This window comes from Trachypithecus francoisi, unplaced genomic scaffold, assembly GCF_009764315.1.
Source record: "Trachypithecus francoisi isolate TF-2019V2 unplaced genomic scaffold, Tfra_2.0 Lachesis_group6, whole genome shotgun sequence".
Taxonomy (NCBI): domain Eukaryota; kingdom Metazoa; phylum Chordata; class Mammalia; order Primates; family Cercopithecidae; genus Trachypithecus; species Trachypithecus francoisi.
Window position 1 is genome coordinate 99,826,521 of NW_022681471.1, and position 15,191 is coordinate 99,841,711.

At 38.7% G+C, this 15,191-nt stretch overlaps 1 protein-coding gene across 1 annotated transcript in view; it reads right to left on the reverse strand.

Annotated features, from left to right (window-relative positions):
- Positions 1 to 5,984: 5,984 nt before the first annotated feature.
- The window catches only part of OTC (ornithine carbamoyltransferase), a 72,414-nt gene continuing 63,207 nt past the window's right edge, over positions 5,985 to 15,191 (reverse strand). The window contains 1 exon segment of the mRNA XM_033202089.1: positions 5,985 to 6,881. Coding sequence (XP_033057980.1) covers positions 6,822 to 6,881 — 60 coding nt within the window. The 3' untranslated portion in view covers positions 5,985 to 6,821.

The following is a 15,191-nucleotide window of genomic DNA, read 5'->3' on the forward strand; positions in this document are numbered from 1 at the left end:
AGAATTGCTTAAACCTGGGAGACAGAGGTTGCAGTGAGCCAAGATCACGCCACTGCACTCAAGTCTGAGTGACAGAGTGAGACTGTCTCAAAAAAAAAAAAAAAGTCCTTGATGAAACAGTAAAAATTGTTAATATTAAATTTCAGCCCTTGAGGACACATCTTTTTAATATTCTGTGTGATGAAATGGGAGGTGAGCATTAAGTCCTTCTGTGGCATAATGAAGTATGATGGTTGTCTTAAAGAAAAACACTTTTGCAATTCTTTGAATTGTGCATTTAACTAGCCACCTTTTACATGGGACACCAGTTTTACTTGGGAAAAAAGCAACTGACAAAATGGTCGCTGAGACTTGGCTATTTGGCAGACATCTTGAAAATTAACAAAATATACCTGTCACTTTAAGGAAAGCAGTTGGCATTATTTCTTTTTTTTTGTTTGTTTGTTTTTTTTTGAGACGGAGTCACCCAGGCTGGAGTGCAGTGGCGCGATCTCGGCTCACTGCAAGCTCCGCCTCCTGGGTTCATGTCTTTCACCTGCCTCAGCCTCCCGAGTAGCTGGGACTGCAGGCGCCCGCCACCGCACCCAGCTAATTTTTTGTATTTTTAGTAGAGATGGGGTTTCACCGTGTTAGCCAGGATGGTCTTGATCTCCTGACTTCGTGACCCACCTGCCTCAGCCTCTCAAAGTGCTGGGATTACAGCCACCGTGCCCGGACAGCAGTTGGCATTATTTCTTGTCAAAGATACAATTTTAGCTTTCAAGAGAAAACTAGAATTGTGTAAAATGTGTATCTACTTCTCAATGCTTAAAGATTTTTCTAATGAGATCAGCAGTGATATTAACAAATATGATTTTCTGATTTTATGTAATGAAATGTGCCATTATTTGGAAGATCTGTATAACTCAGTGAACTAATATTTTCCAAATGATCAGTGTGGAATCATGTGTGAGTAAAAGTTTCATTCAAAGGGCAAGATAGACATAAAATTGAATGTAACAGTGTAGAAAAGTTAATTTATATGGTTTCACATTCCACATTGCAACTAATCTATAAGGAGCTATAATCAGTTGTGGAGTTTCAGTGTAACAACAAAATATATCCACAATTAGCTGCAAAGACTATTAAAATAGTCCTTTTCTCCAAAAACATATAATGTAAGGTGAGATATAAAACAAGTTTGGCCACTCCATTGATTAACTTTATTTTGTTGTGGAAAATGTAGTTGTTTCTCATAAAATATGTTGCTTATGTTAACTTGTGATATGTTTATTATTGATATAATAAATGAATCAATAAATAAATATTTCTAAAATTTCTGTTTTACTTTCTAGTGTGGCATATACTGATATATTCCACATAAATAAAAGCTTTTTAAGATCGTCAAAATTTATAAGAGCATAAAGAGTTTCTGAGTCCAAAACTTTTGAGAACTGCTGCCTTAAGAACAGTGTGAAAACTTCTTCTTTTGAGCAGTGCTATTCTCAAAGATGGATGATAAACCTTGATCAGTTCTTCCTAATATTTTCCTCTTTTGCCAGCTAGACCTAAAGTCCAGCAATTACTAAATGCCCCTGATTTATTTGACATAAATATATATTCCTGTGATGCCTTTCTAAGTAGAGTTTAGTCACCTTGATTGGATTTTCAGACTTGTTGGCCTCCATGATTCCATTTGGCAATGAGCCAAGTCACTCCCCTCAGTTGCATATTTACGAACCAGCTCCTAGACAGAAATTACTAAATAAAGTGTCAGCTGCTGGACCCTGCCAATTTCAGAAGACAAGCTCATTCCTTGTACTTTTTTTATACCAAATATTCCACTCAATATCTTTCTGATGATGGGATGTAAATTTTTACAAAGGGCTAAAGAAACAATAGACAGTGTTAAAAACAATTGAACAAAGGGGGCTAATATTTGTTTAGCATTTGCTCTAAACCAAATTCTGTTATATATGTTACTGCATTTAATTCTCCCAACAACTCTATGAGATGAATATTATTATTCCCATTTTAGAGATGAGAAGAGCAGGGTTGGATAACTGTTATACAGTAGAGGAGGGATGAAACCCAGGCCTCAGTGACTCCTAAGACAGAGCAATAGTCAGACAATCTGGGTTGTGTCATATACTTTATAGTGGTATTTTACAGATATGGGGGGTGAAAACCCTTCATACAAGCCTTCAGAATTGCCTCAGACCAGTGATCTCAGTGTGGTCCCTGGACCAGCAGCATCAGCATCCCTAAGAATTTGCCAAAGTACAGATTCCTAGGCCTCACTTCAAATCTGCTAAATCAGATACTTTGTAGGTGGGGCCCAGTAATCTGTGTATTATCAAGCCCTCCAGGGGATTCTGATGCACACTTAAGTTGGAGAACCGCTAAAACAAGCTTGTGTTTGTCCAACCTGTGGCCCGTGGGCCACATGCGGCCCAGAACAGCTTTGAATGCGGCCCAACACGAATTTGTAAACTTTCTTAAAACATTATGAGGTTTTTTGCAATTTTTTTATTGTTAGTTCCTCAGTTACCATTAGTATTAGTGTATTTTATGTGTGACCCAAGATAATTCTTCTAATGTGGCCCAGGGAAGCCAAAAGATTGGACATTCTTGCACTAAAGTATGCCAACACAGCCTCGGGAAGCCAGGGCAAGGGGCAGACCAACTAAACAGCTACTGGGGTTGCCAATCTGTAAGGGTGCTAAAATTCCACAGAACTTAATCAGAAATATTGTGGCAGTTAACTTAAATCGCCTCTTCTCTGGGGAAAGTAAATTGGTCTCATTCCTATTCCATGCAGGTAATAAATTTCCTGTTTTGAATTTCAATATGTGACAGAAAAATCGTGTTTGTTATTTTTAATATTCTCCTGTCTTCTACAAAAGGTTGATCCTGGTAACTGGAAGAGTTTTTGTTTGCTAAACGTGAGTTCTTCCACATTTGTCTAATAGCCTCTTAGCTCTCTACTCCTCCTTGATGCCTGAAGGATGAGCAGTACAGACCGACAAAACATCTTATTCATGGGTCATCTTAGATCATATTCCCTAGAACGTAGCCTGAGATGGGGATTCTTGTGCCAGTGATTTATTGAGGACACACTCTCAGCAGAAGGCAATCAAGTTGAGGTGTCAGAGAGGGGTTGGGGGAGCAGTGTGGAGAGAAGCTAAGCAAGGACGTGGTCTCAAGTGGTTACTAGCTTCAGCCTGATCCCACCCACGTGGCGTTATGGGGCTGAAATTTCACCCACACACTTGCTCCTGCCTGGAGAGAAGGGAGCCAAGTTTTTATATCCCTATATCAGTCACTCATTAACTGTGGGCTACTAGTGGCCAGGCCAGGGTGAGAGTCTGACATCCTGGGCTAACAGTACTTCCTGGTGGCTGAAAGCAGCACTTTAAAGAAGGAGGCGGCTGTGAGGCATTAGCACACAACCCTGTCAGCAGCTGCCGGATGGACGAACCCAGGTGAAAGGCATCTGGATGGGGCACCACCAGCATCTACTACATGGATGTAATTTTAGGTTTCTGTTAGTATCTCTGGATATCAGTGTCCACTTCTGCCTAAGGTGTAAATTTTCCTCTCTATCCCTTGGCCTTATAGAGCCATAGCCCTGGACCAGCCAGCTTCCCGTTCCCCATTCAGCCTATGGGTAAATCAAATCAAGCAGCTGTATGTGTAGGATCCCAGATCATTTGCAGAGGGGCATTGAACACATGAATTATCCCTCCCTATTGAATATATTTCTATACTAGGAACATTGTTGTTATTTCCTAGTTTTTTCTTTTGTGAAATGAAGGGATAGACTGGATTTTTTAAAACCCTGTTCCAGTTTTAAAATTCATTTGTCTAAAAATTTTGCTCCAGAACGCAGTTGTGTTTGCATTTTCTCTAGGGATGAGTTTCACAAAAGCGTGTATTAGAGACTAAGTCTACTGTCATGGACATAAGTGAGGCACTAATAAGACTATGAAATGTTTTAGCACATGCCAGGGAATTCAATTCCATTTGATCTGACCATGATTCTTTTATCAATAATTGATATTAATTTTTCTGAATAATTATTAGGGAAGAATTTCTTTAAAATATTAAAGAACTACAGGGTTGATTCTCAAATACTTGTTTCAATGATTCGTGTCATATGTTTGCCACACAAAATGGACAGACACTATCATTTTCACTATGGGGTCTTAAGGAACCTAGCAGAAACAGGCAAGACACCAAAACTATCACTGCATTGTATGTGTCTCATTACCCTCAAGTACAAGGTGATACTGAAAAAATTCCTGATATAAGTTGTTGATGGCAGGGTCTCCCCTACTAGACACTGATCCTTTGTATGATTTAAAACAAAGCACCTATTTGGGTATATGCAATACTAAAAAGTGCCCCCTCTCCATAGACAACATACAAAAAAGGCGTTCTTTCCTCCTGGCCACAAGGCCTGTAAGGAGACACAAGACTTGGTAACTGAAGTGCAGACTGGGTCTCAACCTTTATTCATTTCTTTCATCTGAGACTTTTACCCAAACCACAACTTGCAAGGCAGTATGTGGCATTCTTGGTTATAGGAGTCTGATCATTGTGACTTGAGTGGTTTTCTGTTATTTAATATGACTCTTTATATTTGTCAAAGGATATCAATCCTACAAGATTGCCGAGTGGCACCATGTCTCAGATTTGCCTCAATCATCTCTATATAAGACATCAATGAGAGCTTCCAAGACGAAAAGGCTCAAAAGGAATGTGTTCTGAATACTTTCTTCATATGTAGTCCTCACTCATCTTTATCACATGAGAAGACTTGCTATGGAATTTTGGCACTGGACCGAGGGGGCTCTGACATTTCAACTGAGGTGGGTCACGAAGTCAGGAGATCAAGACCATCCTGGCTAACACGGTGAAACCCCATCTCTACTAAAAATACAAAAAAATTAGCCGGGTGCGGTGGCAGGCGCCTGCAGTCCCAGCTACTCGGGAGGCTGAGGCAGGTGAAAGGCATGAACCCAGGAGGCGGAGCTTGCAGTGAGCCGAGATCGCGCCACTGCACTCCAGCCTGGGTGACAGAGTGAGACTCCGTCTCAAAAAAAAAAAAAAACAACAACAACAAAAGAAATAATGCCAACTGCTTTCCTTAAAGTGACAGGTATATTTTGTTAATTTTCAAGATGTCTGCCAAATAGCCAAGTCTCAGCGACATTCCTACAGAATTGGGCTGAGAATGAGGTTAAATTGTATGTACACAATAAAGAAAGCTATAGGGCTTTTTGAGGAAAAAATGACTATATTTTGGCAAGAAAATTATTACAAGTTCTTTCCAATTGAGGGAAGAAGACTATGCTATCCATTTAATTCAAAGAATAACCAGGAATGAGATGGGACCTCGTTACTATGGGAGATCATTTAGTAAGTGGAAGGACACTTCTCTCTATGTAGGCAATTTGAGGCTGAGCCTTCCACAATCTATATGACACCTTCTGGTTAAATCATTGTTATACTCTCTGCTGAAAGATATTCCACTGAACTACACTCTTTCTAAGTGCTTCCAATAAATAACCACGGACATGAAAGTCACCTTTGACATTTACTGGAAAATTTGATTTGTTTTTTCTGTAGCATTATGAGCCTCTTTCTCCCACACACAAAAAAAATGTTTTATTGCATCTTCATTGCAAATCTAATTTGTAATTCATCCCTTGCTTACTCATTTAAGTCAGAGATGTGTGCTGAAGAATATCAGTCAACCAGCCTGGAAACATTTTTCTAATAGTAAATGTAGAATGTAAAGGAAATTACATTATTTTGTGTTCTGTAAAATGTATAATTAAAAAAAAACTTCACTTATGTTATTTAACATTTTAACCAAAAAATTCAAATTATGTCATGATCATTCAGCAATACAAATGTTGGTCACCCACAAGAGAAATCTAGTTGTATTTACATTATAATAATTCAATAACATAAATTTTTATTATCCCAAAGAAAAATTAGAGGAAAAACATTGGCTAAAATGTTGCAAGTAGTAGATTTATGGAAATATTCAGCATATGGTGTGAGTAGATGCATGATAAACACAGACATGAAAAAAATTAAATTGCTCTTGCTGGAGAATTTGAACCTAAGAAAATGCTACTCTAGGTATCCATGGTTTTACCACTTGCTAACAAAAGCTTCTTATGGCTTGTATCATTACAGAGAAGAGATGCATGCTCTTGAAGGACTCCCCACTACCACATTCTCACAAGTTATTGGAAAAAAACTTCAGAGTTTGGGAACAGTAATAGCTATATTTTAAGAAATTTGTTATTTGCCTCCATAAATGAATGCCTGTCTACCTCATTGGCCTGAAAATTGTACCACATCTGTAAGATGAATCATTTGGCTTTCTAGTTGGTCCTGGGGGACAGGAACACAGCCCACAGATTTACCAGTAGCTCACTGCCTGGTAAATGTTTACTTATAAATTAGCATGGGTGATAATTTATTCAGGTAATAAGCATAGATTACATTTAATGGCTTAGACATTATACATTATGAACACAGTATTTTATGTTGAAGTAAATGTATGTGATAATTAATATGATACCTAAATGTAACTCAGAAATTGTGAATTAGAGAGTTTAAGCAAAGTTAAGTGTGTATTACAGTGCATCAGCACTTAAAGGCTTTAGGAAAGTTTCACAATGGCAAAGCAGTATCATACAGTTCACCCATACCATGTGTTAGGGATTTGTTTAATTTTTAGGTTCTCTTCTCCTTTCCCCACAAACCAACTCATTCTGTTACTGAAGAACATTGCTTCTTTCTTGACAAGCAACACAACATCAAAATTTAGGCTTCTGGAGCTGAGGTGAGTAATCTGTCAGCAGGGACACCATGACAGCCTGATGACACAACAAAGAAAGAAAGAAATGGATAAACATTAGCGACAGTCTGCTTAGGGACCTAGAGAAGGTGAATTAGGTTTCAGCTTTGCAGGGCTACAGTTAAAATGCATTTTCTCAAGAAAACGGTAAGAGAACAGTTCTGAACTAATATTTATTTATTTATTGGAGGAGGGGATAAATGAAGGTCAACAGAGATCAGACTGACCCAAATAGATACACAAACACTGCATAATTAGGACTCACTCCAGGACTAGTGGGTCACAGAGTTGAAATGAGATGCTGCAGTGATAGCTGTGATTGAATTTTCCAGTTATAAGTAAACCTAGTTACTGGCTAGTTTTAGAGAAACATAGGCCAGGCGCGGTGGCTCAAGCCTGTAATCCCAGCACTTTGGGAGGCCGAGACGGGCGGATCACGAGGTCAGGAGATCGAGACCATCCTGGCTAACATGGTGAAACCCCGTCTCTACTAAAAAAAATACAAAAAACTAGCCAGGCGAGGTGACAGGCGCCTGTAGTCCCAGCTACTCGGGAGGCTGAGGCAGGAGAATGGCGTAAGCCCGGGAGGCGGAGCTTGCAGTGAGCTGAGATCTGGCCACTGCACTCCAGTCCGGGCGACAGAGCGAGACTCCGCCTAAAAAAAAAAAAAAAAAAAAAAAGAGAAACATAATCCCTCCTATCCCAGATCCTTGTATTTATACTATGGTTTGATCACTCACAACCTAGAGAAGTTTAGGATGAATCAGATGTAGAGTGATCTGAGCAATGTCTGCTGTCTGAAGCTGGGTATTCCTGAAAGAGTATTATCTCTATAGCCAAGAGTATACAGCTTCCCCTTGGTCTGTCAACCACAAATGGTAATTTTCACTTTTACTCTTCTCAACCTCCACAAGAATGACAATAGTAATATCAGAAACAATGGTGAATGTTAGCTGAGTGCCTACTAGGTATTAGATAGAATACTAAGTACCATTTCATGTATTAGCCAAGAAATATTTTTCAAGCACTGTGCCAGGAGCTTTGGTGAGCTAGAGGGAAATGCTCACTCATTACCTCATTTAATACAACAAAATTCTAAGGTAGCTTTTATTATTATAATTCATAGTTGAGGAAATCAATCCTTGAGATGACAGATAGTGCAGAACTGGGTTGGAACCCAGGTTTTCTCCGACTCTATTCTTTTTAAAAATTATTATTTTTTTGATTGATAAATTATAATTGTATATATTTATGGAGTACAATGTGATGTTTTGATATATGTATACAATGTACAATGATTAAATCAAGCTAATGAACATATCCATCACCTTACTTACCTATCTTTTTTATGGAGAGACATTGACATTTCTTCTCTAAGTTATTTTGAAATATATATTATTATTGACTATAACAATCATTCTGCTGTGTAATAGATCTCAAAACCTATTCTCCCTGTCTACTTGAAACTCTGTACCCTTTGATCAACAACTCCCCATTGCCTTCCTTACCATCCCCTAGCCTCTGGTAATCATCATTCTACTCTCTACTTCTATGAGTTCAACTTTTTTAGAGTCCACATATAAGTGAGATCATGTAGTATTTGTCTTTCTGTGCCTGGGTTATTTTACTTAGCATAATGTCACCAAAAAAACTGTTAGAACTGATAAGGGAATTCAGTAAAATTACAGAAAATGAAATCAACATACAGAAATCAGTAGCATTTGTAATATACTAATAATCAACTATCTGAAAAGAAAATTAAGAAAATAATCACATTTGTAATAGCAACAAAAAATTACTTATGTATAAATTTTATCAAGAAGGTAAAAGACCTGTTTACTGAAAACTATAAAACACTGATGAAGAAAATAAAGAAGACACAAATAAATGGAATGATATCCCATGTTCATGGATTGAAAGAATTAATGTTGTAAAAATGTCCACACTACCCAAAGTGATCTACAGATTCAATGCAACCCCTATCAAAATTTCAGTGTCATTTTTCACATAAATCAAAAATACAATCCTTAAGTTTGTAGGGAACCACAAAGACCCCACATAGACAAAGTGATCTTGAACAAAAGGAAGAAAGCTGGCAGCATCACACTCCTTGATTTTAAAACATATTATAAAGATATTTTAATAAAAACAACGTGGTACTGTCATAAAAACAGACACATTGACCAACAAAACAGTAAGGAAAGCCCAGAAACGAACCCATGCATTTATGGTCAATTGCTTTTTGACAGAGGTGCCAAGAGCACATAACGGGGAAAGGACAGTCTCCTCAGCAAATGGTATTTAGAAAACTAGATATCCACATGCAGAAAAATAAAATTGGACTCTTGTCTCACACCATATTAAAAAATCAACTCAAAATGGATTGAAGACTTAAATATAAGCTCTGAAGCTATAACACTACTAAAAGAAAACATAGGGAAAAAGTTCTGTCTTACTCTGTTTTCACACTACTGATAAAGACATACACGAGACTAGGAAATTTATAAAGAAAAAGAGGTTTAATGGACTCACAGTTCCAGTGGCTGGAGAGGCCTCACAATCATTGCAAAAGGCAAAAGGCATATCTCACATGGTGGCAGGCAAGAGAGAGAATGGGAGCCAAGCAACAGGGCTTTTCCCTTATAAAACCATCAGATCTCATGAGACTTATCCAGTACCGCGAGCACAGTATGGGGGAAACTGCCCCTATGATTCAATTATCTCCCACCAATCCCTTCCACAACACGTGGGAATTATGGGAGCTACAATTCAATATGAGATTTGGGCGGGGACACAGCCAAACCATATCAAGCTCCATGACATCAGTCTGGTAATTGTTCACATATGACCCTGAAAACACAAGCAGCAGAAACAGACATAGACAAATCAAATTGCATCAAACTAAAAAGCTACTGCACAGCAAAAGAAACAATAAATAAAGTGAAGAGACAATCCACAGAATGGGAGAAAATATTTGCAAACCATACATCTGTTAAGGGATTAATATCCAAAATATATAAGGAACTCAAACAACTAAAGAGAAAGAAAACAAAATAACCTGATTAAAAAATGGGCAAAGGACCTGAACAGACATTTTTCCAAAGAAGATATACAAATCATCAAGTTTATGAAAAAATGCTGAGTATCACTAATCGTTAGGGAAATGCAAATTAAACCACAATGAGATACCACCACACACCTATGAGAGTGGCTTTTATTTTTACAAAAATGAAAGATAAGTGTTGACAAGAATGCAGAGAGGGAGGATCTCCTGTGCATTGTTGCTGGGAATCTAAATTAGTACAGCCTTCATAAAAAATGGTATGGAGGTTCCTCAAAAACTAAAACTAGAACTCCCATATGATCCAGCAGTCCCATTTCCTAGTATATATCCAAAGGAACTGAAACCAATCTGGTGCAGGGATATCTGCACTTCCATGTTCACTGCAGCATTATTTACAATAGCTAAGATATGGAATCAACCTAAGTGTCCATCAATGGATGAATGGATAGAGAAAATGTGGTGTATATATCCAATGGAATAGTATTCAGCCTTAAAAAAGGAAATGTTGTCATTTGTGACAACATGGGCGAATCTGGATGACTCTACTCTTAAAAGGTAGTTTTGTGGTCTCTCAGGTACTTTTTCTTACGCTTCAACCATACCGTACACGTGTTCCTAGCCTATATCAAAAGTGCAGGTCTTGCATTTCAAAGGTGTTAACTGAATATACTTATCAAAGTTATCACATGCCAGGCCCTGTGCTGAGTGCTGTATGTGCATCATAACATGTAATATCCTTTCCTACTGTATGAAATGGTAAGAGATGTAAAATACAGATCGAGAAACTGAGATGTAGGAATTTTCCTGAGTGGTGGTGGTGAGAGGTGGATCCGCACCTACCTGTCCCTGGGTCCTGACTACAATGCTCACATGACTCTGATCTCATTGAATCCTCATAACCTTAAGAGGTTGGTTCTATTTTTTTATCCTCATTTTTCATATGAATAAACTAGTCTTAGTGAAGTTAAGGTATTTGCCTAGGTTGATTAGGAGCCCAAGATCACAGAGAGAGCCAGAATTTTAACCTGATTTCCAAAACTTACGTTCTAAAACCAATTCCCTATATTGCCTTTAAGCTGCAAAAATGTATGAGTCCATATTTAAAGTATGTGTCAGGCACACTTCTAGGTATAATAAAGATGTTACAGACAGGATTACTGCTTTCATAAAGAAGTTTTCATTATAGTGGAGGGACAGGCAACAAACAGACAAAAAAGTACAAAAATATCAAGTAGTGCCATTAGAAAATAAAATGTGAAAAGGAGATAAAGGAGCCTTGGGAACCACTTAAGAGTGGGTGGTATGGGAAGATCTTGCTCAACAGTAACATTTAAGGTGATGTCTGAATGACAAGAAGGAACTGGCATAAGAATGTCTACCAGGTGAAAGACACTGTAAACTTTTTAATGGGTTCCTGGGAGCCCCTCTCATTTTTGCTTTGTTTTTAATTGTCTATGGATTGTGTCAACCTTATTTCCAAATAAAAACTTACAAATTCAACTTGGATTAGGATTGTCAGATTCAGTTAAATAAACACAGATAGACAAGCAGTTAAATAAGAATTTAAGATAACAACAAATACATTTTTTACTGTATGTTCTAAATAGTACATGAGACATACTTATGCTAAAAATTATTCATTGTTTATCTAAAATTCAAATTTAGCTGGGTGTCCTGTATTTTATCTGGCAACTCTAACCTGGGGAGAAGTAAATGACTATAAAATACTGTGAGTTACATTTGCAATGGTGTTTTGGACTTAAGAGTCATATGTGGATAACAGTGCTTTGAAGTGTCAGCTTTTTTTCTTTTTTTCAGGATCCCTTTAAGTTATTTTAGCTCCAGTGTAAAATTTGTAGGCAGAGGAAAAACATCTGTCCACTTTTTGTGAGTCCTACTGCCTTATTAATCACTGAAAAATACAAAAGCAAGCTTCATGGGGAGGAAATGGGTGATTTTTGTTTTTAAACAAAGGGATCCAAAGACCTGTGCACCATGAAGAGAATGATGCAATTAGTGAAGCGTTCTGAACAGCACTACTGGAAATCTCTTAGCATGGAGGCCTTAAAAAGCTACTCTGAGCACTGAAAGAGGACACTTCGGCTTTAAAAAATGCTACACCATTAAAGAAAAAGCCCTTCATCCTATTTCAGTTATATACCTTACATCAGTCATTACAGGCATTTCAGAACTAGAGGGCCACATTGTGGCTTTCCTTTCTTATTTAATCCTGATTTTAAATCAAGTTGTATGTGTGAAAATTATTCCCTGGAGTAGTGCTGTCCAATAGAGCTCTCAGCAGTGATGGAAGTGTTCGATGTCTGTGCTGTCCATTCAACAACTTGGTTGGTATAACTGAGGAACTGAGGAACTGAATCTTCTTTTTTTTTTTCTTTGTTTTGAGATGGAGTCTTGCTCTGTTGCCCAGGCTGGAGTGCCGTGGCACAATCTTGATTCACTGCAACCTCTGCCTCCCAGGTTCAAGCAATTCTCCTGCCTCAGCCTCCTGAGTAGCTGGGATTACAGACGTGCGCCACCATGCCTGGCTAATATTTTTGTATTTTTAGTAGAGATAGAGTTTTACCATGTTGGCTAGGCTGGTCTCAAACTCCTGACCTCAAGTAATCCCCCTGTCTCAGCCTCCCAACGTGCTGGGATTACAGGCATGAGCCACCGTGCCCAGCCTGAATCTTCGATTTTGTAAAATTTTAATTAGTTTAGATTTAAATTTAAAAAGCCACATGTGCCTACTGGCTACTGTATTGGATAGGCTAGTCTGGAGGAAGACAAGTATTAGAACATCTTAGAAAAATGTATCACAGCAGTGCTGAACCTAAAAGCCATTCTAAATAAGCTGTATAAGAATAATTAATTTGCGGCCGGCTGCGGTGGCTCACACCTGTAATCCCAGCAATTTGGGAGGCCGAGGCAGGTGGATCACCTGAGGTCAGGAGTTCGAGACCAGCCTGGCCAACATGGCAAAACCCTGTCTCTACTAAAAATACAAAAATTAGCCAGGCGCAGTGGCGGGCACCTGTAATCCCAGCTACTCGGGAGGCTGAGGCAGGAGAATCACTTGAACCTGGGAGGCGGAGGTTGCAGTGAGCCGAGATTGTGCCATTGTACTCCAGCCCCATCTTAGACCTGCAGAATTCAAATCTGCACCTTAACAAGACCCCCTACGTAATTTAAGAGCGAGAGCGAGACTCCGTCTCAAAAAATAAATAAATAAAAATAAAATAATAATAACTTATTTGCCTATGAAATAGGAATTTAACATGGATAATCTCTAAGATCTCATCCCACTTGAAGATGTTTATGCTTCTATGAAGTGTACAGGCTATGTGGTGGCTGCATACTATTCTCTTTTTTTCAATCTCCAATGCCTGGCAGAGGACCTGGCACAGAGTAGATGCTCATTGTATGGCTGCTGAAATAAACTGAATTCAAAGCGACCTCCAAATCATCTAGCTCAGAGACATAAAGAGCACAACACATGCCTCACCACCTCCTTTCTAGTGTCTGTGTAAGGCACGCTAATCAGTTATGCCACTCTTTCTGTCTCACACCACAGGCAGGCTCAAAATCCTTCTCAGCAGAATTTCTGTAGCCTGGTGATGAGATTAGGGATCTAAGAATTAAAACTCATTTGCCATCTCTATGGCTCAATCTGCTTATTTTACAGGAGAGGACACTGGGACCTAGAGAGTTTATACTTGTCTAAGATGGCACAGCTGACTAGTATTAAGGCCAGTTACAGAAGTCAAGTCTCATCACTTCCAGATGAGCATTCTTTCTACTTTAGACTCTCTACTTTCATTTTAACATGATTCTGTCTCTTGGTTTCTTTAAAATATTTCCCTCTAATAATAGTGGGTAACTCAGGGGCATGGGGAATGGGGAGATGGCGGTAAGATCTAGATGGATGGAAAAATGGGTGGATGTAAGATTTCACCGTAAATATTTCAACCATGTGAATACATTCCGTATTTAATTTTTCAAGTAAATTGATTTTAAAGATGTTGTTTAATACGCTCTTTAAAAAAATCAGAAGTTCAGAGTCTCCATAATTGATGTTTTAGAAAGTTTCCTTTTTGTTTTCCCTACTGAATTTCTACAAAGGATCTACTTTGATGGATTTACTTGATTTATCTTTGTAACTTCAATTGTCTTCTGATGCAAAACAGAGCTCAAGGAAAATGTTTCGCTGTGTCTCTTCCTAAGGTATGTGGTTGGAGAGCTCACATTTTCTTCTTTGTCATCTAGATCTTTGTTACTCAAAATGTGGTCTGCAGGACAGTGGCACCTGCATTAACTGGGTCCTTATTAGAAGTGCTGGGCTGGCACGGTGGCTCACACCTGTAATCCCAGCACTTTTCAAGGCTGAGGTGGGTGGATCATTTGAGGTCAAGAGTTCGAGACCAGCCTGGGCAACATGATGAAAACCCCATCTCTACTAAAAATATAAAAATTAGCTGTGCATGGTGTCGCCTGCCTGTAATCCCAGCTACTCGTGAGGCTGAGGTAGGAGAATTGCTTGAACCCGGGAGGGAGAGGTTGCAGTGAGCCGAGATCACGCCATTGCACTCCAGCAACAGAGCGAGACTCCGTCTCAAAAAAAAAATAGATGTGCCAAATCTCAAGCCCCATCTTAGACCTGCAGAATTCAAATCTGCACCTTAAAAGGACCCCCTAGGTAATTTAAATGCACATTAAGGCTTCAGAAGTACTGGCCTGGATAACAAGGCAATTGACATTTTGGCCAAAGTTAGTGTCCTGAGGTGGCAAGCTGGAAAGATGCAGTGAAAAAAATCATCCCTGTTATTAGATATGACAAATTTAGGCCTAATATACAAGCTTCCATTGAAAAGGGAGTCATGGTTGGCTGCCAAGCAGCCATAGTTGAGCTTGAACCCCTGCTTATTTTATAGGGTCTATATCAGATCAATAGTGAAGATGATGATAATGAGGGTAATAATTATGATAACAATATTTACCATGTGTTGTGTGTTATGTACTATGCTAAAAGCTTTACAATATTACTTTAATGTTCACAATAACCCTATTCCAATTTATAGATTAGATAAATAATTAGCAGCTCGTCCTTTCCAACTTGCTTTTCTCTACTCCAGAGGCTGAAAGCTAAAAACTACATTTCCCAAACTCCCTTGCAGCTAGGGTACAGGCATCCCACTCAGCTGCATCTACTCCAGACTTGGATGCAGAAGTGAACAACATGCAGTAGAAGCCATCTTCAGAGAGATT